We start from the raw sequence: 27014 nt of genomic DNA, 5'->3' as shown, positions 1-27014 counted from the left end.
CCTGAGCTAGTCGTGAGAGTCGCGTGATAATACAACCTGTAAAACAAAACTGTGTGCAAAGCATGTGTTAAAATTCTTAGGTTTGATTATACAACAGTCACATGGTAACCATGTGCACACCTTTTGTTCTAAGACTGGAATCAAAGACATCACTAGAAGCTAGCACACAAGGTCTGCTATCCAATTCTATTTGAAAGTGCCTCAAATTTCCATTTGATATCTTAAATTTAGAATAGGAAAACATAATCAATATCATACTGCAACATGAAAAATTCCCACACCTATGGGCCTGAGCCCTAAATTTTTTAAGAAACTAGTTGTGCCTCTGATTGTAACAGTAAAGTGTAAAATTTAAATTACAGTGTGACTGTTATTATTGGCAGTAATATTGTCAACATTATATTTCCTGACACATTGATTGTCATACATGAGAACATTTCATCATTAAATAGTTGGTGTTGAGGCAGCACTTGAATGACTCTGAATTATGCAAGTCTCTCTTATACAATAATGATTTAATAGGTTATGCAAGACACATTTAGGAAAGTGAAAGAAATTGCTTTTAATTAAAGTAAGCTTCTTTCTAACCAGAAGAAAAGAATAACAGGGAAGGTACACACTGTTTGGCTTACTAAGGTTGTAAAGAAGAATATCAGAAATGAATATCATAAGTTTGGGAAGTTTTAATTTGACAGAAAATAGGAAGACTTACAGAACTAAGGAAGTTCAGAGATTTGGTGAAATTTCACTAGGATAGCAAGGATTTTTTTTTATAAGGGTGATAAACATGTTAATGGAGATTGGGGTGATAATGGCATGGTTGGTGTTGAAGGCTATGATATGGCTGAACTTTTAAACATTTTTTCCTCTTTTTACAAAAGATACTAACAGCTTTTCTGACCATAAGCATTGTATGGGAAATGCTAGGACTAACTGGAATGATATCAATATTAGTTTGTTGTTGGTAAATACAAAGTTTTATTGGTTATATGAATTAAAGATCAGATATGCATGTTTATTAGAAGCCAATAGATAGTGTGCAGGTGCCTGAAGATTTGAAGGTATTCTAATGTCACTCTGTATTTTTAAAAGAGGGGTGGAGAAAAGAGTTTATCTTTAAAATATATGCCACTTAGTCCTATTTCTCTTGTGGGAAAAGATTCTAAGTCTAGTAAAATATGATGTAAAAGTAACATGGATTCACTAAAGCCAAGTCATGCCCTAACAATGTGATGTGTTTTTATCTCGTTGATGGAAAGGGTGTACAAACATTTTCATATAGTTTTTGATAAAGTGTTGCACAGAAGATTAGTTAAGAAAATCACTGTGATGGGTGTTGGGGAAAGACTGATTAATTGGATTGTACAATGTTGAGTGGCAGGATAAGAAAAAACAAAAATGTTGGTCAATAGAGTCCAGTCGGACATGACCTTTGTTACTTGTGGTGTATCTCAAAGGTCAGTGTGTATTCTTATTTACACTGATAATATAAGGGCAAAATTAACCAGTGATATTAAATATTTTGGGTATTTTAGCAATATTGAGGCACTATATAGTGATATAAATCAATTGGCAAGTTTGACAGATGCTTGAAAAATACCCTTCAATGGTAGTAAGTGCAAGGTAATGCACTTTGTTTATCATAGTGTGATCACACTTTATGGATGGGAATCCACTGTATAGCTTGAATGGAAAAAGATTTTGCAATAGTGGTAGAAAATTTAAGTCATTTAAGTTAAGAAGGCAGTGCTGTGTTAGTAGTAAAATCAGTAGGAGGCAGTGTTGTGTTGCTTGTAGTAAAGTCGGTACAAGTTTAAGGTGTGCTTAGAAGACATTGATTAAAAGTGAAGAGGTAATTAACTTTATGTACACCACTGGTTAGGTCTCACTTGTAGTTTTATTTAGTCTTAGTGGATCAAGTTTAGAGGAGATCTATAAAGATGATCTTGGGGTATTGAGGGATAGGCTAATATTTCATATTCTATATTGCTCTTGAGAAAAAAGGTAAGAGGTGATATTATTGAAGTTTTCATGTTTGTTCTTGGAGATTAAAAGGGTAAAGGCCTTTGGTTTTACTGTGCTGTATTCCTTAAGATAACAGGATGAGAAGATGCAAGTTTAAGATTTGAAAAAAAACCTGCTAGGCTTTAGTTAATAAAGTTTAATTTATCTGAAATGATGATTAGTTATGGAATGAGTTACAATTGGTAATAGTGAAAGTGGTGCATTTTACAGAAGGTTAAGAAGAGGGTGAATGAAAAGAAAAGTGTAGGTTTAAAGTTTTAGTGAGTGAGAAGTAACAGCTTTAAGAAACTAAATGGTCCATTATTCTCTGTATGCTTTTTTTGCACTTGGCTTAGGTAAACTTGTGATGCCTTCTTATACAAAACCATGCATTTAATTTTAAAAACAAAAAATCACATTAAGTATGATAGACAGGAATGTTAATATTAATGCCTATACAAATGTTTAACTCTACTTTAAACTTGTAAAACATCTGTCTCAGCGAGATGTTTTTGTATTAATTAACCATTGAACTATAAATGTACACAGTCAATTAATATTTCTAATCTTGACAGCATACCATGCATTTTGTCACTATTTTTCAGTATTATTAATTCTTTAACTGTGGGCTTATAATAGTACAGTATAGTGCTAATTGTTAGAAGTAACTTCATGACTGAAAACTGAATAATTTATGAATATAAAGTATTTGAAATTTGTTCAAAAAGTAAAAATTACATTTTTTGTTTTGTAAACAACATTCATGTGTTGAAGAGAAAAATGGGTATATATCTATTTGTGATTTATGAATATATTACAATCTTGCAACAGTTTACACTCATGTTAAAGATTTCAAGAATGAAACTAAAGATGAATGTAATCAGTGATGTCGAGAAAACCCACTTGTAGAGAAATATACATGTTAAAACAGCTTGTTTGGGTTGAGAAAATAATGAGCTGTTTTTACATATAAAGATGAATGTATATGTATGACTTTCAACCAATCTGTATGTGCCATATCCATTGTCGGTAAAGCTTTTTGCTCAATACCAAACTGATTTGGATATAGTAAAAACAGCAATGGTTAAGATGCTGCACCATCAATTTATATGAACAGTTACAACGTTTATGGTGTGAACTAGATCTCGTAGGTGAAGTGTGATATGGTAAAATAAGACAGTATTATTTGATTGTTTTAACACCAGTTATTTCTTCTTATGATTTAATTTTACATTAAGTAACCTTACTCATAATTCAGAAGAATGGACAAACCAACAAGCTAGTCTTGCTGTTAAGATACAACTTTTCAGTAAAATGTTGATAAATATGACATTTAATAACTGATACACATAGTGAAATATTTGTTTTAATATAACTGTTAGCAGTAAAAAATCTGTCTCAAGATGCTTAAAAAATTGTATATTTAACCAAATGTCAGAGAGTAACTGACAATGTTTGTCAAGAATATTAAAATGACAGCCACATAAACAATCTAAGAAATCATTTTATATTTCTTCCTTCCACAAAATGAGTGGATATTTTGATTAACTTTGAGCACATTCAGATATGCAAACATTATATAATTAACAAAGTTTGGGTGAAGCAGTGGATTCTATATAAAAACAAAACTTTTATGCATAAAGAAAGACTTTCAAATGACAATTTTAAATAGGTACAATGAGGAAAAAGAGTCAATAAACATTTAGTCATCAGAATTATGATGTTTGCATTAACTTCAGATGGAAAGTCAACTTTTTATTAAAACTAGATACCCAATTATATTTGCATAGTACTGTCACACCTTAAAATGGTACAAATTTCCAAATGGATATTTGATAGCTGATGTTTTTAACACAAAATAGTTAAGCATAATTGTTTTTATTATTAATATCTTACTGAGATATCACTAGATAAAGGTTACTGAACAGCACAGGTTTCTAAACTTGTGAACAGGTTTAATTATTATGGAAGACAATTTTTGCTTCCTAATGCAGAATTACTATTCTCTGCTTCACTAGTAGTAACTCCTTTTTATTAGCACATTTACTTAAATTTGTTAATAAGTATTGGAACCAGTTAAAAATGTAATAGTATTGAGTAGAGAAATTAAAAGAAGGAAATAGTGAAACTAAACTTATCTGTTTAGTAAACTTTTGTGAGTGGTATATTTCTATGATTGACGATAGTTATGAATCAGTCTGTTAGGCTTTCATATCTTGAAGTTTTGATTAAAAGTAGTTACAACTTAAATGCCACCAAAAGAAGCTTTTAGGTGTGTAAAGAGTAACAATATTTTGAAAAACATGTGAAGCTCACTAAACCCGAGGATATCTCCAACATGCATTTGTTTTAAAATTAAAGTTTAACAGTTATATAAAACTGAATTCTGACTTTCATAAATTTCCTTGTTTTTGTTATTTTAAATTTATTAATCAAAATGTACCTAATTTATTAACTAAAACAATTATCTTTCTGTAACTTGTATGTAGTTACATACATACATTACTGTTATTAGATGAGTTTGTACTGGTCTGGAAATTTTAGATAATTAATGTTTAGAGATATATTTGTATTTGTAATGATTCTCTTATCTGTGCGTCCCCTGCTGGTACAGTGGTAAGTCTATAAATTTACAATGCTAAAATCAGTGGTTCAATTCCCCTTGGGGACTTCGGCAGATAGCCCAATGTGGCATTGTTACAAGAAAAACTCTTATTTGTGGTGTTATAGTAGACATATTTATTTCAATGAAGCTATAGTTCATTTTCTGCCTTTTAAAAAAAGTGCAATAGGATATATAAAACAGTGCTTAGATATATATTATTATACTACAGCAATGTCCCAAGTCGTCATTCCTTGATAATATATATCTGACATTTGGTAGTGTGTTGTATACGTTGGTGCTGTGAAATATATTTTCTTGTAGTAGTCAGTAGCGAAATTTAATTATGTACTGTAACCCTGAGTGTGGTCACTGTGTGAAGGTACGAGTTGTGAGTAGAAACTTAGTTTATTGCTGGTAAGTCTGGAGACTGTGTATAAATATTTTTGTTACTGTCTTTTTATTGTTATAAGTCAAATATCCATAATATTAAGTATTAAACTGAATAAAATCAAATTTTTAAATGTCTTTTTATCAGTAAATCATGGAAATAATAATAAAAAAGACATCCATATGTAATGGCTAAATAGCTTGTATTTTTCACTCGTAGGACAAGTTATACAGTATGTTATCAGTGTATGTATGCCATCATTCACACACTTGAGAATTTTTGAAATTACTTGAATCATAAATGTTATTGCTGTTTTTCAGAGGTTTACTTTTTTAGTAGTACGTAGTAATGTATGTGGGTGTATTAGGCTAATGACTTTTCTACAGTAAGTGTCTGTGACATGTGGGCAATAAATTTGACAATAAATGAACAATACACACTCCTTGTTTTTAAATTAATTAATATGTATATATATATATATATATAAATAAATAAATTAATTTAAAAACAAGCTGGATGGAAATCACTATCTTAAACACTACAGTTCTCTTCTTCTCATCAAAAATCCACTCAGGCCTATTCCATTACTTTACAATTCAGTTTACATGCTAAACTGTTTTTTATTATATGTGTTAGTTATATCTTAAACACTATACATTTTTTCTTGTCTTATCAAAAGCCCACTTGAGCTAGTTCAATTGCTTTAGAATTCTGTTGATAAACCGAACTACTTTTATCACAATAGTATCGCTATAAATAATTCACGAGTTACCATATTTGTATCCTGTGCTTCCAAATAATCACCTGCTTTTCATCAAACTCCACACAGGTGGATTCAATTAGTTTAGGACACCCTTTAACAAGATAAATTATTTTTCTTGTCCCTTTTATACTGTTAATCTTACTCTAACACATCAACCATTAGGCCTTTCACTCCTAAAATAGTTAACTCTATTTTCAAACATTTCTCTCACCAAACTTTACTTATGCATGACTTTCCTTTTTACTCTCTCTTGCTGCTCATCTTGTTGCACCTGATTATACAACGATCATATAGGCTATCTAGAAATCTCTATAGCGTTGACATCAGTGGATTACAAATACATTGTTCAATAGCGTCAACATCAATGAATTACAAACATAAAACAAGTAAACTAATAATACTACCTATATTAAAAGTCTTTTTTTATATCTAATACTGTTAATGATATTGTACTATATACGATTCCTGAAATGAAATATTTCACCTGGCAGTGTTGGAAAAACATCACTAATGAACCAGTACGTTATTAAGAAGTTTAGTAACCAGTATAAAGCCACAATTGGAGCAGACTTTCTTACGAAAGAAGTTATGGTAGATGACCGATTGGTCACTATGCAGGTATGTTTGTTAGAATGATAATACTGTTTGTATAATTTTAGTTTATAAGTAACAAGTTTTATTTTATGTGTAGACTTGCAGTATGTAGTAATTCGACAGAACTACTACACTGTCTTTTACCATGTAAAGTTTTTTGTTGACTGCAAAGAATATGGTTTAATAGTATGGGCATTTAAAATAGTATATAGATTACTTGTTTGGAAAGTTAACATTTCGGAGATGGTGTTGTGGATGTGGTTAGTTGTCATCCTTGTAAAGTAATTTTCTTAGATAAGTTACATATTATAACATTTACTCTCTAACAGTTTATGCTTAACCATGTTTCTTTTGGATTGTGGGCTTTACTCGTATTGAGGGTTGGCTAGACATGTACATCTTCTAAAATGTATAATGGAAATTAGTGTTGATGTACATGTAGATATGTAACTGTTTAATAATGGTTTAGGAACTCTTCCTGGTTTAATAGTTTGTCATGATCTGTATACCTAATTTAATCTTTAACTTGTGTAGACATGTTTCTGAATTTCTTTTATTATCCAGACATAAGCCTATAATTCCAAATGTAGAAGCTGTCCAGTCTCAGGAAAAGTCTGAGTGATATGTTTTGTTATATGAATAAAGATTTAATTATCCAATCACCTTGTTCTTCATGTCTGATTTCTTAACTAGCTTCTAGTGTGTACTGTAGATACGTCATACTTACCTATTGAATATCAGTGTATATGAATGTTGTAAAGTTGTTATAAAATTTGTTGTTATAACTAACATTATTCTGTTGTCATTATTCTGGAGTTTAAATATGCTTCTTTACTTGTTTTGGTCATGGAAGAGCATTATTTAAGAACCTTTAAAACTTGTGTTAAAAAGAAGAAGTTGCTGATGGGGTGAGGATTCAATCTGAGCACTAAATAGGATCTAGGAGAGGTTGTTCTGGATGAAAAATTTTTGTGAGCCATAATAAGAGTTATGGATACATTAACAATCCATTTTTGGAACTCTGAGATTTAAAGACTGTTAATAAAACACAGGTTGTTGCAATTTGACCTATATTGATTATCTCTTGCATATGAGAGCATGTGGCAAAAAGAATGAATTATTGTGATTGATAATATAGTGAACATCCATGGTTAAATAGGAGGAGTTTGAAGTTCCTTAAGGCTTTTTCACTAGCTCCGACAGTGATCGTAGAGATACTTTGAATCAGTCATAATTATTTTGTCCAGTTGCACACACATGCTGATGATACTCATAGAAGGTAATACTAATGAGTATTTTTACACAATTTAACATTGTGCTGATGATGCCCCATGTGCAAAGATGTGTGATTATAGACTTGTAAAGGATGTGGAAGACTTTCCTTGAACCTGTTAATGTGTTAACATTGTAATGGAGACATTGATAACAGGTACTTGTCTGCACCACTGTCCCATAATAGTGATGATATGAAGCAGGTTAACAAGCCAGTGTTTAACCTATGGTCAAGAATGAAATTGGTACATGGAATGTATAGACATCACATCAACTTATTCTTAGTCTACATGGTTCTATGCTCAGTGTCCTAGAGCATTTGGATGACTAGCAACAGGACAAATGGTACACTGCTGTTACTGAATTTACCGTGGATTTGACACTGGAGGACTGAAATCCATAGGGTGGAGTTTCAAAGGCTTAGAGCTATAAAACAAGTGAATTATACAAATACTCTGAATAGGTACATGTTTCTGGATATTTTACTAATTATAATGAGATCCCCATCAATAAGCTTAGTTGCTGAACAAACCCATCTTGTAACTTGTGTAATGGAGATGGTTTCTATACAAACATGGCTCAAAAACTGTATGCTGAAGCAGAAATGAAGCTAAGGTAGTAGTATTGCAGCAGTAAACTACTTCAAAACATCTTTTAGGGTCTGATTGGCCCCAAGGCTCAATTAGAACATCAACTGACAGCTCCATTGCAACAAATACCATAATGCATCCACCATGATTCTAATTGAACAGTGCTTATAAGGCTCAGTTGACATAGTTAGATCACTACCAAGCAAGATTTGAATTCTCAAGGGTGTTAAGATTATAAGGGAAGAATCTGCTGTTCTAACTGTAACTGCCTCATCTTTTATGAGTGAAATCAAAGACAAATACCATACCACCCCTAATTAATGTCATTTTGTTTACTAAAATGGTACCTGGGATTGTTATATGAGGTGAGATTGAGATCCTTAAATTGTTTTCTTTTGAAAAAAGAACAGTTAGAGGGAATAGGATTGAAGTGTTTAAGACTGTAAAGGGAATTGATAATGTTGATGCATCAACATTTTTCATACTTAACAGACAAGTACAGAACTAGTGATACAAATATAGGTTTAGATAAGGTAGAAGCTGTTATGAGCTGAGACAATTTTATTTTTCAAATAGGATGGTTGACCTATGAAATGTGTTGACTTTACATGTTATGTAGGCAGTAAATTTGTCTGAGTTTAAAAGAAAGCTTGATAGGTATATGAATGATAAGGGCTCACTTTAGTTTGGTGTAGAGGATGGAACAGCTGAGATGGACAAACAGATCCCTTGTTGTCCCTGAACATTGTTTTTGAAGCATTGATATTAGCCATCCCTACGATTCCTTTCTTTTTTTGAAACAGTTTTGTTTTTTTACTTGTATATCAATGATTTATCTGAATAACTTTTGTGGCATGATCTGGATTAAGCAAATGAATTGTAATTATTACCAATTTTATTCAAGTCTTTTAGAAATCACATTTCTCAGGTAAGAATGAACAATGCAACATTATTTTAATTTTAGCAACAGTTATTATGTATAATATATTGTCATATATATATTGCCATGGATCAGAAACTGCAAGTGACATTATCTGTTTGTTAGCAAGAATTTCTTGGTGGCAAATTATGAGTATAAAAGTATGTCTCTGATATTGTCTTGGGAATTTCACTTGCCACATGAAGGTGGTTATATCCAATCTTGGTTGAGATTGCTGTCTCCAAGATAGACCTATTGTGGAAATTGTCAGTTACACTCATGCAACAGTTAACTGCAGCTCTGCAAAAAAAAAACCATCATTAGGCCTGAGAACAATTGACTCTTAGTAGGTAGTGGTAGGTAGGTAGTGCCAAATGTGAACTGGTATTCTATGATGTAGTCTAGTGCAATTTTTTACTGTTTTCTGTTTGGAATGTTAGCTGTCTCTATGTTGGTATCTTACCAGTGTTAACCTGTAATTATGGATGACTTGTTTTTCAACTTCAGTTGTAATTACTACTTAATAGGTAATAAAAAGTGAAGTAATGCAGGGCAGCTATGTAACTAGTCACAGCCAATACAACTTGTCCAAGTGAGAACATACAGCTTCTTGAACTTGAGTTGATAAATGTAATTACGATTCAAACTCAACACAGAGACACGAACTCAGCAAATTGTTAAGGAAGTGGATAATGTATTTTCAGGGTCAGGTGGTTATTTGGGAGAGACAGTAATCATTTAATTATGTAGGAACAGTTAAAGAATTTTCAATAAAATACTACGGTGTTTGAAGTGCTGAGAACGTTGCCGTTGCTGTGTGTTATAGTATTTTTTCAAACATTACTTGTTTTGTAGATAGCTCTTTATTCAAATGAAGTGATTAATGAACTTCCAAAATTTGGAAGTTTGTATAATGATCCTGAATGTCTCTATATTGTACAGTACTGCCCATGTCAGTTGCATGGTAAGTCAGACAGGTTGTCTTACTAGCTGGTGAGAAAGAATGTTTGGTTATTAGTAAACTGTATAGGTGATGACAGTTATGTTTGTTGGAGGATACCATTAGTAGTCCTGTTTGATTTATTCTCTGCATACCTTATCCTTGTATCAGCTGTTTATTGTAGAAGCTTGACAGTTACCTATTCTGTATTAATGTACTTGAATATCACAGATGTGGTATCCCATCTTAATATTTATTAAGGTTTTAAACATTCGAGGACCTTTTTATCTTCAGATTTTCCTAAACTAATTTTCAGATATCACTAGAGAAAATACAAGTACCATCATTCAAAATATTTTCACTCTGATCTAGCATAACTTGTTGTCAGTCATCAACATTTGACCACACACTGGTCATAAATAAAATACTTTCCTTGATCACATTGTTTGAATCAGCTACTTGACAAGCATCTCTGATTGTTTTCCAGAAACTGTTAGCATATATAACCTGGTTTTTCCACATCAGTGTTATTGAGAAATTAGTAGAAGATCTTTGGTCTTTATGTCCAGCTTATTCATGTATCAGAATGTATTATTAGAAAAATTGATCATGTTTTATGAGTTTACATTTTTTTGTTTATGTTGTAGATAAGTAGCAAACAACAGCATAAATTTCAGCACAATAATGACCATAATTTTCTGCTAATTTGTGTTTCATTAGTACTTTATATATCTGAACTTACAAGTTTTGATTTGCTTTAGCTATTATATCTAACAATCTAATCAGCTGATATCAACTCAGATTCCAAACCTTCAGCATTGTCAAAATCTGACATGTGCCACTAATAAACTTTATTGTTCTTTTGCCTAATCATTTCTGATAATACCATTGTAGGGTTCATTTGATAATCTGTTAACAGGAACAGTGAGCAATGATGGCTGAAGGTGTCATGGGGTGCAGTCATTAATTTTTATTTGTATAGTTTGTTTTCTGATAGAACTATATATATATATATATATTTAATATGGAATTTAAATGTTTTAGATTATCTTGTTTTAGTCCATTAAATAATGTAAGTGGTTAACTGATATTTTATAATTTTAATATTATCTTATTAAAATATCTACTTGAATGATTTGAAGGTCAATGCAGTATATAATTTTAAGAATGTTTTGTTTTTATCACAAGATCTGGGACACAGCTGGTCAAGAACGGTTCCAGTCTCTTGGTGTAGCATTCTACAGAGGAGCTGACTGCTGTGTTCTGGTGTTTGATGTCATGGCTCCAAATTCTTTCAAGTCTTTGGACTCCTGGAGGGATGAATTTCTCATTCAAGCATCACCCAGAGATCCTGAAAATTTTCCATTTGTAGTAATTGGAAATAAAATAGATCTGGAAAATAGATTGGTAAGTGAAAAAAGTCTTAATCATTAAGAGCAAGTTAATATGGGAAACAGACTGATATTTATTGAAAACATGTTCTAATCTTTGAAAGTAAGATCTATAGGTTTAAGAGATTTGGTAGGTTAGAAATATTTTTGTAATAGTTTAATATGAAACATACAAGACTTACTGAACCAGAAAGTCTTTAGGTAACACTTGCATTATAAAGACGTATGTTTTTAAAGTAATATGAGTCATAAATTATCTATTGTTGTAAGCAGCATACCAGTAAGACTGTTTCAAATTGTGTTATGCCAAAACCTTCAGTGGAAGAATATTATTTAGATGTGATATAATATTAAAAAGTAAAACAAAATTCCAGTAAGCTCACCCAAAGGTTGTGTAAGATTATTCTATGTGTCTGGTATTCAGGCATTATTTTGAGGCCTCTTCATAATCTTTGTTATTTATGTAACATCTGTTATAATACTACTCAGTTCTGTCTGTCCTGAAACTGCATGTGCACCATACTATCTAAATGTGCTTGCATGTACACTACAAAAGGCATACATTACGAGACATTTTGTATAACAATATATTAAAAGTTTATCAAAGTTTTTAAAGGTGTAATATTAGGTTGTAGAATAGCATGCATTATAAGTTTTCATTTATTGATAGTATTACATACAGTAAAGGTTAGCCCTAAATAAACTAAAGCAACACACCAACACAAGCTACAGTGTTAATTTGTTTTTTGAATATAGGCTATATTTTTTTTGAAGACTTAACTGATGTTAAGCTTAAGACAAGTGGATTTATGGATTTTGGTATCTGTGATTGGAATTATTGTGTCATTTTAGAGATCCTGTATTTAAAGAAGTGTTGTTGCAATAAATGTACTAATTTGGCTGTGAATGGTTTGTGGGTTTCTGTTGGTACAAACATTTGGAAGAACAAAATAACAGTTTAAACATTTTTGAATATTGTGTTGCTTAACAATTTTGGCAGCTTAAGTGCTATGAACTTGTTTTAGAATAGTTTTATTGTGGACAATATACCAACAAGGGTCACTTTTAAAATTTGATATGAAAGCAGAATATATGAAATTGTGTATAAAACAAGAATGTGCAATTCAAGACCTATAGATAAAATCTGCTTTTTAAATAATTATGTATAATAAATATCACTTCCAGGTGTCTACTAAACGGGCTCAAGGATGGTGTCAAAGTAAGAACAACATACCATATTTTGAGACAAGTGCCAAAGAAGCTATTAATGTGGAACAAGCATTTCAGACTGTTGCAAAGAATGCTTTGGCTCAAGAAACAGAAGTGGAGCTTTACAATGAATTTCCAGATCAAATAAAGCTGACGAATGATCCAAATCAAAAATCAGACGGGTGCGCTTGCTAATTTATATTTTTCCATTTTTGCCTTATGTGATTTAATAAAAGTAAAAAGTGACTAGAGGAAGGTTATTCTGTGAGGCATAGTTTGATCGAAAAGAATTACTATTCCCAACTTCATTTACACGTGTCTGCTCTTTGTCTGAGAAAGGCCACTTAACCTTTATTTTATATCCTAAACAGTGCACCCTGTTTGTACTACAATCAAAATGTTGTACAAGTAATGAATATCTTGTATTGCTTCTTTTTTTAACTTCATTTGGGGTGTGCTTGTTATGTCTTCTTCCTCGATCATAAATGTGAAAAATATTAAGTGGTCTCAGATTGTGACATTTATAAACATAATGCATCTTTAGTTTTATATATATAATAGAATCTTTGTATAGTGAAATATTTCTTTATATTCTATTTGAATATTTAAAAATCTAAGTTTTCAAAATTGAAAATGGAACAAGTTCTATCAAATTTTCAGTGTTCTAATAAGTGATGCTCTAAATACTTGTAAAACAAACAAATTAATTTTAAACAATTAAACATTATATTTTGCATTTTTGGATCAATTCAAATAAATTTTTAAATGAGTACACGGTTGAAATAGTTATTAGTTGAGTGATCTACACATTTTTATAAATAAGTGGTTGAAGCTTTGCACTTAAAAATTGATACAACTGAGTGGTTGTTAAGGAGAAGGTATATAAATATGTAAACTTATTCTGAACAAGATGTATAATTTTTATATACACATATATATATATTTTTCCAGTTCTTGACTCTGATTCATTCAGTCAAAGTGTAATAAAAATACTTTTAGAGAAAGATATTTGTAATGTAATCAGAACTGAATTTATAGCTAACATATTAACACTAGTCATGAAAAGATTTTTTTGCATAGGGAAAGCAATAGACAGTATGCAACATCTGTTTTGTAAATTAAGAGGTAATGTACTGTTAGTAATTGATATTAAACCTGAAGATAAAATAGATGAATAGATTGTATGAAGTGACAAAGCAGAATGTAATAAAGTAAAATAGATGTATTCATTCCAACATGAAGCATATTCCAGAATGTTATGAATACCTAAACAGGCAATAGTTTTATCATGAGAGTCACTGTTGTATAATGTACATTTAAAAGAAATTATTCACTGACGTGCACACACACACTTTTAACCATTAACTGTTAGAAGAAAGCAAGTGAATGCATTCCTGCTGGTGGGTTATTTGAAATTATATTTATCAACTTCAAAGAGCCTGTCTGAGTCAGAAGCAACTTGTTAGTCTGAAGCAAGTAATCAAGTGGGTAAACACAGGTGAGTAGCAGTATACATAGCTATACTTTCTATTCTATGGAGTTCAGTAAGTTTAATTTGATGACATTAAAGATATACAGCCACACTCATTGAGCAATTAATTATAATGGAAATGGTAGAACCTATATGTACTTTTCTGCCCATAGCAACTACAGAACTGAGTAAAGCTCTCTAAGTTAGAGTGAAATAACATGACTTTTTTTTTTTCAGTTTAATAAGTTAAACATAAATCAAGAAGTTTAATTTTTGTAATGAAAGTGAGAGAAATAAACCCATTTTTCAGTTTTTTATGAACCTAAACTGGGAAACAATAACATGTATTTCTGATAAGTTAAAGATGACATGACATTTAGTATACCCAAAAGTAAGGTAATTTAATTTGGTCCGAGTTTAAGCTGCAGCATGAAAGAGGTTATATGAAGAGTTTTATGTAGCAGGAAGAACTTCAGACCACTGAATGAATATCCAAGGGGTCAAGAGAGTGAATTTTATATGTTGAACAGCATAGAGTACTCCGAGTTTTAAATGTCTAGAAAGGTGTAGAATTATTATTCAATGTCATGAAACATGTTTTTGAGTATAACCAAACTGTTGGAGATGTAATGTTTTGCTGTTCCAGTATTCTTCCCAAGGAAAGCAGTCACTGCTAAAATTAAGACAGGAAGTTTGTCTGTACAACTGATAAGGCTAATTGACCAAGAGCATAACTTTTAGTGGGTTTACATTTTCTTTTCTGGATAAAATAAGAATAGCATTTCTTATGAATATGAATAACAAGCTGTTACAATAGAAGAAAGGATGAAGAATTAATAGTAAAAAAAGTTTTAAAGGATACACAAAATTTCAAGTGAAGGCTGGTTTATAATTAGTCCAAGTTTTAAGTTTACAATAAGTTTATTTAACATTCAAGTGTTTAATAATTTCACCATTACTGCTTCGATTAAGAACTTGGCATTCTGAAAGAATCAGACGTATGATCTAGAAAGTTACACATAATGGTGTTATTAACAGTTTCTCTTGAGTGAGATGTTTTACTATATTGTTTAAAATATTTATTTTAGAAATACAAGTTTAATTTCTAGTAGTAATAAAGGTTTTTTTTTTTTTGAAGCATTCATTTTTGTATTTAAGCTTTTAAATTCAGCTGTCATCCACCAACCTTCAGGGACTAGTTTTATTATACAGATACATAAATCTTTATACCACTTATGAGATGAAAAGGAAAACTATAAGGTACTGATAAAAGTAAACCTCAGTGAAGTTTGTGAACATAATAGGAGAATAATTGTTGTACAAAGTTTTGTGAAACAGTTTTATTAAAGATTACAAATATAATTGGGGAGGATTTCAATCAGAATATAAAGTTATTAAAGATGGAAAGTAGTTTGATCACATACTCCAAGAAATAATAAATTGGTTAACTTGGAAATAAAGAAGCGATACAGTTAATATAGTTTATCCTATGAGAGAAATGGTTATGCAAGTAGACTTGTGATTATTAAGAGAAATATAAATATTAGTAATTATATGCTTACAGAACGTTTAACAGATTCATTAAGTATATCTTTACAGTGGTGGAAAGGACAGTGCTTGCTTTTTTAAAATCTACATGAAGGAATTTCTACTGTACACTTGAACCTGAACAAATTGGCTTTTGGAAAAGTGAAACATAAATGGTTACTATCATACTTAATGCTATTACAACAATAAATATCTGCTATAACCTAATCATTGTTAAATTTGATGTTCTGAGGAAAATAACTTGAAATACGATACAGATGTGCTCCTGCTTGTATACAACCATGTTTTCTGTAAACTGTAATCTTTTATGAAAAATCAGTTGTATTATCATTCATATAATGCAGTAATGTTCACAACTAGCATATGAGGGTAGGTGTGACGTTATTAACTGGAAGTAGTCTAATCATACCATCCCTAACATTAAGAACCAGGGTCATTCCTAGTGGTTGCGAGTCTGAGTTGCCTTTACATTTCACCCACCTTTGGAACATTTTAGCACTAGGTAGGAGGTTCATTTGAGTCTCTTTTTGTATTCCTACTTTTGTTTGGTGAAGAATATTTCCTGTTTGAGATGAATGTAATCTCCCATTGAGTGATGGTATGTATTACTTCACATGAAGGGTGTTACTCTCCTATTGGTAGATGAGTACAATTTAATGCGTATTGCATTGTTTACTGGCATAGTACACATTATGTATAGGGATGGGGGTTTTGATCAAAGGCTTAGTTTATCCACTTAAACTTTTAGTGGTAGTGTGAGTTTATTAGCTGAGTGTTTTATAGATAAGTGAAAAGCCATCAGAAATCCATTATTTGCTAAAGAAAATGTTAACCTTGCAAAATAATTTAGTTAAATATGATATTAAAAAAAAAAGTCTGCCAATAGGAAATCTTGATTTGCTTTTTACTAGTGAGTACCTCTGGGGATCAGTATGTGAATCTCTTGCTCTTTTTTACTTGTATTGATAAAGGCATAACTAGTAGAATTTGCTGGTGACAAACACTTGAGTATTCCTCGCCATTTTGAGTATCTTGAGGTATTGCAGAATGATTTTGATCAATTGTAAGTTGGACAAATATTTAGCAAATGGTCTTTAATTATTTTAAATGAAGCTAATGCATTTGAGTTATAATTTTAGCCATTTATAGGGTAGATTGGAATGCCATCAGTAGCATGATTGAACAAAAATATTATGGCATAGTGGTGAATAATTCATTCAGACCATTGATGCAGTTCTCTATTGCTAGTAGTAAAGCTAATATAATTTTATGGTGTATTTATAGAAGTATTGTTGACAAGTCAAAAGAGAGAATTGTCTATACAAATCACTAGTTAGGCCTCATTTAGAATACTGTTTATAATTTTGGTATCCTTATCTAAGAAAAGATATGCTTTGGTTCAAAGCGAAGCTACTAGGTTGATTTTGGAGGTATTTTTTATACATAATTACGATAACTTATTTTCGCATGAAAAAAAAATGGTAAGAGGTGCTGTCATTGAATTTTATGATACTATAGGATAAATGCTGCTGATCCCTTTGTGCTATGTTCTGAATACAATAGGATGAATAGAACAGAAGAATAAAAAAAAAAAAAAAGCTATGCCTCAGTGAGGACAATTTTATTTTCCCAACAGATTGATTGACTTACGAATTTTCACCAGCAGTAAGGGAAGCTAGTATTTCACTGGTGTTTTGAAGTGGAATTGATAATTTACTGAAAAGTAAAATGTGGGTTCACATTTTTAGTTTTGTTGAGGGTGTGGTTCTATCCATCATATGAAGTTTAACTTCTCTTAACATTAACTTGAGTATTAATTGGGAATACTTCGTGAACCTTTAGAAGTGCTTGGAACTGGTAAGATATTGGTGGGAGATTCTACTTGATTGGTGATGGGTTAGTTTTACAGAAAGTAGGATTACCTTTTTGGATCATCTTCAAAGAACTGAATAATTTGACGTTGAAAGTCAACGTCTGTAAACCTACTGTAATGGAAAATAGTCACAAGTGTAATCATCTTTATTACAAGCAGGCTGCTTTGGGCTTCTTGAGCGATGTTTTTCCTTAAGTTTTAAATTAAAGATTAAATAACGTGTTATGGATAAAATCTCGAGCTGTGTTTTAATCAAACTTTAAAAGGATACTGAATTTCTCATTTTTGAAACTTTTGGCAAATTAAAATATTTTAAGGATGAACTTGTTTCAAGCAACTTTTTGAAACGGATTCCTTACATGATTTGACGTTAATTATTTTATCCTTTGTTTTATAAAAAAAAATACAACTTAGTTACAAACCATTTACATTTCCTCCCCCTGTCATCAATAAAAATGAAAAATAAAGTATACGTCTAAGATGTAAAAACATGTAGGTTGTTAGTTTTGAGACAGTTTATGATTTCAACAAGAAACGTTGATCTTTTAATTTGTAGCCTAGTTTTGCAAGACTTTTTGGTTTTTGAGATAAGCCAGTTTAAGAATCGTGAATAAACAAAGATTTTTGGGCAGACTATTATTAGTTTCAATTTGATATGATTGATTATATATTAATTCATGTGTTGTTTTGTCGAGAAATACGCAAATTTGTTTGTGTGGGATTTTCAACAAATAAAGTTGGATCATATTTAAAGGCCATTCTTACAGTTACATGAGTGCCAAGTCAGATGTTCACCCACTAAGAGCTCCACCAACCTTTTTTCTGTTTTCCTCAGAGGAGTCGATACATCCATTCATCCCGCAGAAATCGGACAAGCCATAGAAAGCCAAAGCCAGATCAAGATATATGCCGCCAACAGAATTTTCTCCAAAAATTCCAGTCAACCTACTAAATTCATCAAGAAACACAGTGCTAATTACGTTTTACGTAACGGATGCTACTACAATATATTTCATTATAGTGCCGAACGCCCCTGTCATCGTCCCACTTAAAAGCCCAGACACCTAAACACCTCAAACTGACGTCTTATCACAATCTACTGATTCACCACTTAATCGACAATCAGACAAGGAAAACAAGCAAAGTGTTCATGTTACTCCCTCGTGAAACAAGCTGCCAATCAGTACAACCAGTAATATACCGACATTTACTAAGAAAAATGACAACTATACTCAAACTGTCCACGACATGATCTTTCAACAATGACCGAACCAGACAAAGAAAAGCAACAAAGCCAGTCAGAGATTATTGAATACCTAACGTATAAAAACCACAAGTCAGACTCAAACCATGCAGGTTACAACTACTTATATTGCTGTTGTAACAGACAAATTTGATGCCAAATCTCAGCAGACACAAATTAGTTTTCCAAGAAGACACAAGTCAACTACGACAGTGGAAGAACAACCTGAGGTTCCATCTCCTCTTCCGCTGAATACCATATTTGCGAAACATTTCCAAAAAGTACGACTAGAGGCTCACAATGGGAATACACTAGTTTTCCTCGATTGTTCCCAGTTTTTCTCCCAGTTCTATTTATTTGCATTAAGTCCTTATTGTTATTTGACTATTTAGCCCGGCTTTCTTCAGCTATCACAGGGCACGGTCAGCGTAGGTTATTCGGCGCCCTGGCCGTGAAAGTGGGTTTTCTCGGGGATAATCCCGTTTCTCCTCACAGCAAAATTTTGGACGTTTCTTTACCCAAGCCCTGAAAAGGCCTGTTTTTCTAGTAATTAGTGTAGAATCTACTCTAACGCGATTCCCAAGTCTGTTGACGTGTTCTTTCTGCATCCCCTTGTTTGTGACATCATGTCTACAACTACAAGCAAAGCTCTATCTTCTTAACTTCGTCTGGCTTGACAAGACTTCTTCACAGCTATGTCCGACCTATTCCAAGATGACAACTAAACAACCACCAAGGTAATTACCGTTATTGCTTTTATTCGGTATTGCCAATTTTCTGAAAGTATTTCCTCTCAAGTTATGCCTAACCTCTGAACACGCATGGAGCTGAAGAGAAACAACAGTTTCTGAGCGCCCCTGGTTTGCCTTCTGGATTTTCTCGTGGAGGTTTTAAAAACCAAAACTACTACCATGATAAATTTGAAATTTTGAATTTGGATTACATAGTGCCCCTTCCAGTACAGTGGTATGTCTACGAATTTACAACTCAAAAATTAGAGGTTCAATTTCCCTCGGTGGGCTCAGCAGACAGCCTGATGTGGATTTGCAATAAGAAAATACAAACACAGTTACATGAGACTATTATTATTTTCATTTTGATACAAGGGAATAAATATGTATTGTTAAATGACTGTAGACAAACTGTTATAAGCACAAACAATTTTAACAACAAGAAACTGAATTCCACAAGCATTAGCTGATATTCACATATTAATTATTTTAGTGTATTTTCCGATCATAAAATTTAAAATGCATCATTAGTACTTTTATTTAAGGGTTGAGTAAGACCGTTCATATAATACTCTTCTTATAGTGAAAAGCTGTATTTAACAGTTTTGGGGAGAATAATAAAGCAGTGCTAATCAATATTATTGTAAACAAATTTAATATGCATTGTAAACACACTTGGTATGTTCTGTTTCTCGATAAGCATTTAAAGTTATTTGGTATGCATTATTTCGTTGATGGAGAAACATTCCAAACTATTTTCTGTGGGAATGTTTTTCTCATTGGTGGATTTTTTTACGTTATCTGGTGAAAATGATCCGAAGTTAAGGCAAAAGGCAAGGTAAACGATAACAAATTAATTTATTTTATCCTGACGTTTTTTATTGCAATTCCCTTTATTTGTACACAGTTGTAACTTGTTCTCGGCCTAATTTTACAAATGACACTAACTATGCTAAATAATGCAAAAAATGAACATAGTTTTAAAAAGTAATTCTATATGCGCGATAGTTATCAAATCGAAATATTTCACAAAATTGTTAAAACACACTAATTTACTCTACAAGTTAGAAACAACTCTGCTACTTACCCTCTACTGTACTAGAAAACTTAATGTCAAACCCCCAGAATTTTCTAGGCCTGTACAGTGGCGTAACTAGCAAACATTGGTCCAAATGTATTTACACACACACACACACACACACACACACACACACACACACACACATTAAACATTAACTAAATGAATGTTACAGAAGCAGACACGTACACATAATTTCATAAACACAAAAAAAAAACATAAAACGCACTCCTTCTCCAACTATGTATATACTAATGTTCAAGACACGGTTCCTCTAATTCCTAATATTACATAAAAGGAAATCAATTTTAAAAAATCGGCACTGAATGGCCTACCAAAATATGGCTTAAAGACCGCCACACACCGAAAGTTAGCTCTCACAAATAAATATTCTTCACTTATTAATATACTTCAGGTTTTTTAAAATAATAAAACAAATCCTTTCACTTTATTTCGTTAACATATAGAAAATATTATAATGAACATTATATTCAATTAATATAAAATATAAAAGACTAATAATTTTTGACGCAACTACTTCAAGATATACAAACTCCACAATTGATATTTTTGCAGTTTTTCAAACTAAAACAAAACAATTGTTGTGCAGGTGAAAATATTTATATATCTTCAGTGTTTTCTTTTGTATTATTGTTTAGGCTCCTTGAAAGTGCAGGCCCCAATGATACTGCATTGGACGCATTGGTATCATTTTATGCCCCTGGGCCTATATGATTTTAACTTCGTCATTATGAATCGTAGTTCCCTCAAGCTACCAAACAAATTACAACATGAAAACTATAGCTTACAACAGTATGTACTGTTTTATTAAGGAATAAGTAAAAGTAACTGGTGTTGTTTTTCTGAGAAGTATGCAAACTTATTAGGCATGTTACACTACAATAAACTGTCCATTCATAAAGGATTTGGGGGGATTTTTCTTCTGAAATCCATTGTATAGTGTTTTATTTATTGTTTTCGCTGACTGTCCTGTCAGTGGGAGAACTTTTCTTAGATTGGTAGTAGGAGTCCATTGGCAGTTCCAATCTTGATGACCCTCTGGGCTTCTCAGCAGGCCGAGTTTCCATTAACAAGTTCTTCTCTGGAATTATCCAGTTAGCAGTTCTTTCATCAATGTACCTTTAAAGACTATTGCTATGTATGACTTTTGGATTGGTTTGGTTTGTTTTGAATTTCGCGCAAAGCTACTCGAGGGCTTTCTGTGCTGGCCATCCCTAATTTAGCAGCGTAAGACTAGAGGGAAGGCAGCTAGTCATCACCACCCACCGCCAATTCTTGGGCTACTTTTTTACCAATGAATAGTGGGATTGACCGTCACATTATAATGCCCCCACGGCCGAAAGGGCGAGCAAGTTTGGTGTGACGGAGATTCGAACCCGCGACCCTTGGATTACGAGTCGAGTATCTTTACACCTGGCTATGCCGGGTCCTTTTGGATTGAATTGCTTATTTATCTGGATTCTCTAAACCACATCATTGATTTTTTTTTTTTTCAATATAACATGTGTGTTCTACCAGTACCTGCTTAACTTTAGAGGTAATTCTTTCTTGTAGTGTAAATTACACAGCTTTATGGAGTCCAATCTTATCAGAATTAACAACATAACAATTTTTATTTCATCATTGATTAATTTAGCCTGCCATGAACTGGGTGCTAAGACACTCGTATTTCACTCTGCAAATTGCAAGTTTGAAACCCGTCACTGAACACTCACCCTTTCAGTTGTGAGGCATTGTAATGATATGGTAAATCTCATCACTTATTGATAAAAATTAGCCTAAAAGTTGGCAGTTTGTGATGTTGACTAGTTGTCATTGCCTTCCCTCTAGTCTATCACTTTTAAAAAAATTAGGATTGCTTATTGTTGTTTTTGGAGTTCCGCGAAATAAAAAAAAATCTCAATTTTAAAGTGATAGAGTAGATGGAAGGCAACTGGTTAAAGCTATCTCGAGAAGTTTTGCGCGAAATTCAGCGAAAACGCAAACAAAACTAACTGATTTGAGTTTCTCAGGAGAAGTCATGCACGACATTAATGGTGTTTCATAATCTTTTTACTAATTATGTGTGAAACTTCTTTTGATGAGATTGGAAAAGGTTTAATGGCACTATAATTTTCTTTCAAATATTAGTGATACTGCTGCCAGTAGCTTGATATACTACTGTTTGTGTTGGTATGTGTGTTTTTTTATAGCAAACCCACATTGAGCTCTCTGCTGTGTCCACCGAGGGGACACAGGAAAAGGTTTAATGGCACTATAATTTTCTTTCAAATATTAGTGATACTGCTGCCAGTAGCTTGATATACTACTGTTTGTGTTGGTATGTGTGTTTTTTTTATAGCAAACCCACATTGAGCTCTCTGCTGTGTCCACCGAGGGGAATCCAACTCCTGATTTTAGTATTGTAAATTCGAAGACTTACTGCTGTGCCACCGGGAGACCATATATCACTGTATGATAACTCTGATAATAGTGGAATATTTTTATCCCTCAGCTTATGAAGATTATTCATATAAATTACTAAATATTTTAACAGTGTATACTTATTTTCTTTGCCAACAGAAGATGGTTAGAGGGCTGTGGTTTTGAATGTTTTGATTTTAAGGGTCTGACACATTTCTACAAACAAGGCTGATTTAAAATTCAGTTCCTTATCAGAGGGAAGTTCAAAAGGCACATCGTACTTTGAAAAAAATTAATTTCCGAGATTCTTTGCCAAGGTTTTTCTTTCTGGTTAGGAATAACTTTGCTACTGGTTATTTGACGAAACAGTCAGTTAAAACTATAATATATCAGTTAATATCGTTAGACTACAGTAGAGGTTTGTTTTTGGATTTCGCGCAAAGCTACACAAGGGCTCTCTGCACTAGCAGTCCTTAATTTAGCAGCGTAAGACTAGAGGGAAGACAACTAGTCATCACCACCCACCGCCAACTCTTGAAATACTCTTTTACCAACTAACGCAATTTTACCATTATAATACCCCCATGGCTGAAAGGACGAGCATGTTTGATGCGACGGGGATTCGAACCCGCGACCCTCAGATTACGAGTCAAGCACTCTAACCATCTGACCATGTCATGTCTTTGTGGTAGAGGGTAGACTACTTCGACAGTAATTCTTTCAAGTGGCCTTCCAAGACAATTCTGCTTCCTGTAGCTGTCAATACTGTTTCTCTCGTTGATTTTTTCATTCCAAGTAGAGTTTGTATATTTTACATTAATTCTCCGCAGACCAGATTCTAGTGTCCAACTCAGTAGACATTTGTTTACTTACTCCAGTGTTACCAGCTATTGGAATGTTATGAGATGACAAATTGACTTAGAATGTAGAGAATGCTGTAATTACTTTTGTCCAATGGTATCTACCCATTGCAAACATGAGGAATCTAATTGTGCCATATTTATCTTTGTTTTGAGGCGTCACAAGACAACTGTTTACTATGAGGGGTATTTCTGTACTATTTTTGAGCTGCTGAATAATGGTTTTTAACTCGCACCTTTTGCCTGAACAGCTTTCAGTTGAATATTGATTCTGCCCAGGACTATTTTAAAATTGTACTCATTCAGTTTTTAGAACCACCAGTCAGTCTAGCTTACTTTAAACAAAATTCAACAGTCATTTCAATGATGCATAAACTGCCCTGAGTGTAAACGTTTCTTCATGTAGATATTGATGAAAGTGACTTATGTCTCAAAGAGTACTTTGTAGCTCTGCTTAAATTGTAAAATACCTTTTCTCTATGGTATTCTCTGCCTTGCTGTAGTAGGTAATCGCATGTTCTTTTTAGTGTTGAACTTGTGACAAAACTACCTTATTGCAAAGTCACTGACATATGTACCTAAAATAATCCATAGAAGTTTGATCAAGTATATAAGAGTACTTGTCCTACAGATTATCATAAAATTGAAACATAAGATGTTCAATCATTACAATATAATTTACAAGTACTGTACAAGATATAACAACACTTGTTCCATAAGAGGCCGAGTATAAAACTCCTATCCAGGCCACTTAAAGTGATCACGAATTGGTCCATTGTAAAGTGTATTCTAGTGCTCAAGTACCATTGTCAGGAGATGGCCAGTTAATAAATGGAGGGTATCCAGTGCCTACAAGACAAGATAGCTGAAGGTGAGAAGAACCTGGTAAAGGCATAAACAGGTTTAATGGCAGATATGGCTGCCATAAAAAATGGATAACAATGGAAGGTCTACTAGTGGGGTTATGGTGAGGAGAATAAAGCCTCGCCAACTTTTTGGGATGAATGAATATTTTAATACATTTTATTGTGCTAATTTATTCGTATTTTCTTCTAAACTGGAATGACTTCTGCTTCTATACTCGTGAGTGCATGCACAGAAAAGATTTCTGTGATGTGTTCTGCCTGTTTCATGCAGGGTAAATGTTTTATATATATATTCTATTCTTTATTTTAATCTTAAGTTTATTTGTTTTGTTGTTGAGCACAAAGCTACACAGTTGACTATCTGTTTTTTGCACAATATGCAGGCATATCAAACGTGCCAGAAACGATCTTGTAGTAATATATGTTATCTGGTTTAAAATGATTGATGTGGTAATATTCTTTGGTGGCCGAATATGATGTTGACTGAGTGTAACAGTCAACCCAACCTGTGAAGGAAAAAAAAAAGTCACGAGATGATGCTGTCAATTGGACAAAGAAAGCGACTTTACCTCTTGAATTCCAACATATTTGCTATTTCAATTTTCCTAGGAAGTTATAGAGTGAAGACTCACTTCTAAGATCACTGTGCTTAATTTGGAATACGTCCATGATGAGAAAGAGAAAGTTGCGGGACTAAACATAGCCCAGTAGAAACAACTGTTTTGTTTTTCGTGTGCACAAGTACGTGTTGCATTTTTTTTTGCTTGTTTCAATAATAAATATCGTTTCTATTTTTTTAAAAAAACTTTGCTTAGTCTCATTATTTTCTACAAACATTAGGAAGTCTGTTACTTGATATACTCTCTTAATTTCCTGAAAACATTTCTAGTTACTTACCAATTCGTCTATATGATAATTGTTAGAAAATCAGCACTCTTTGCCTAAAAATATCACATACATAAAGTTTATTTATTTATTGTTTTACTTTGTGTCCAATGTCTTTATTTCATCCGTTCTAACATATTCAGTTCTAAGACATATCGTATTATTCAGTAATCAGTTTCTTGAATGGGTATTCTGTGATTAAGCAGACCTATCAAAATTATCTAAAGTTAATTCAATTTTACAAGGATATTCCACAGAACGTGTAAAAATTGTAGTCGAATAGATAGTGTACTTTTGTTACCGTCAATCCATTATTTACCCCATTAAGCTTATAACTGCCTGTTGGAAGGACAAGTGATTCGCAATCTGTGAGTCATAGGTCCGAATTTCGTCACCAAGCAAGTTCACCATTTCTAACGTGTGGGTCAGTCCTACTTTTCAAGAGTTGGTGATAGGTGGCGTTCACTTGCAGCCTTCCCTCTGGTCTATCACTTGGTAATTACGGACGGTTAGCATATTTTTGCTCTCGAGTAGCTTTGCGCGAATTGGATAAATAAGCAAATAAAATTTACTATTATTTGACTGTTCCATTTCTGGAATTTTTTTAATGTTTATTTTGATTAATTGCTTTTTATCATTTTACTTTACGTGCTAATATTTAGTTCAGTTGTTGGTCTTTTCGTTTTAATAAACTACTTTCCTAATTAAATCAGTTGTAACGTTATCCGACTTTTGGAATTACACCGAAATATAACGCGTATGACAAGTTGATAATATTTTACAATTGAAATGTCTATTTACGCGTTATTTATTATATATAAATAATTCTCAATATATAGGGATATGGCCCGGCATGGCCAAGCGCGTTAAAGCATGCGACTCGTAATCTGAGGGTCGCGGGTTCGCATCCGCGTCGCGCCAAACATGCTCGCCCTCCCAGCCGTGGGGGCGTTATAATGTTACGGTCAATCCCACTATTCGTTGGTAAAAGAGTAGCCCAAGAGTTGGCGGTGGGTGGTGATGACTAGTTGCCTTCCCTCTAGTCTTACACTGCTAAATTAGGGACGGCTAGCACAGATAGCTCTCTAGTAGCTTTGTGCGAAATTCCAAAACAAACAAACAAATATAGGGATATATATATATACAAGTTTTACGATATACTGTATTCCGTAAATATTGTTTTTCATAAGATCTTTCCTTTTATGTCTGAGCACCACGTGGATTTTGATATTTCTATTTTAAAATATTATTATTTTTTTGATAACGCAAAATCTTACTGAATCCAAATTTTGGCAGTTAGTTTGGGGTCTTGTTATAAGAAAAATACCTGTAATACAAATAATTTGAAGAAGCTCTATCT

At 32.6% G+C, this 27014-nt stretch overlaps 1 protein-coding gene across 2 annotated transcripts in view; it reads left to right on the top strand.

Moving 5' to 3' along the window:
- The window catches only part of LOC143225129 (ras-related protein rab7-like), a 30330-nt gene extending 15047 nt beyond the window's left edge, over nt 1-15283 (top strand). For both annotated transcript variants that reach the window (XM_076453981.1, XM_076453982.1), the window contains 3 exons: nt 6252-6378; nt 11264-11482; nt 12652-15283. In XM_076453981.1, the coding sequence (XP_076310096.1) occupies nt 6252-6378; nt 11264-11482; nt 12652-12870 (565 nt within the window). In that variant the 3' untranslated portion in view covers nt 12871-15283. The remainder of the gene's footprint in view (nt 1-6251; nt 6379-11263; nt 11483-12651) is intronic.
- The last annotated feature ends 11731 nt before the right edge of the window (nt 15284-27014 follow it).

Source organism: Tachypleus tridentatus, chromosome 9, assembly GCF_004210375.1.
Source record: "Tachypleus tridentatus isolate NWPU-2018 chromosome 9, ASM421037v1, whole genome shotgun sequence".
NCBI lineage: Eukaryota > Metazoa > Arthropoda > Merostomata > Xiphosura > Limulidae > Tachypleus > Tachypleus tridentatus.
This window is presented reverse-complemented; position numbering and strand designations above follow the sequence as displayed.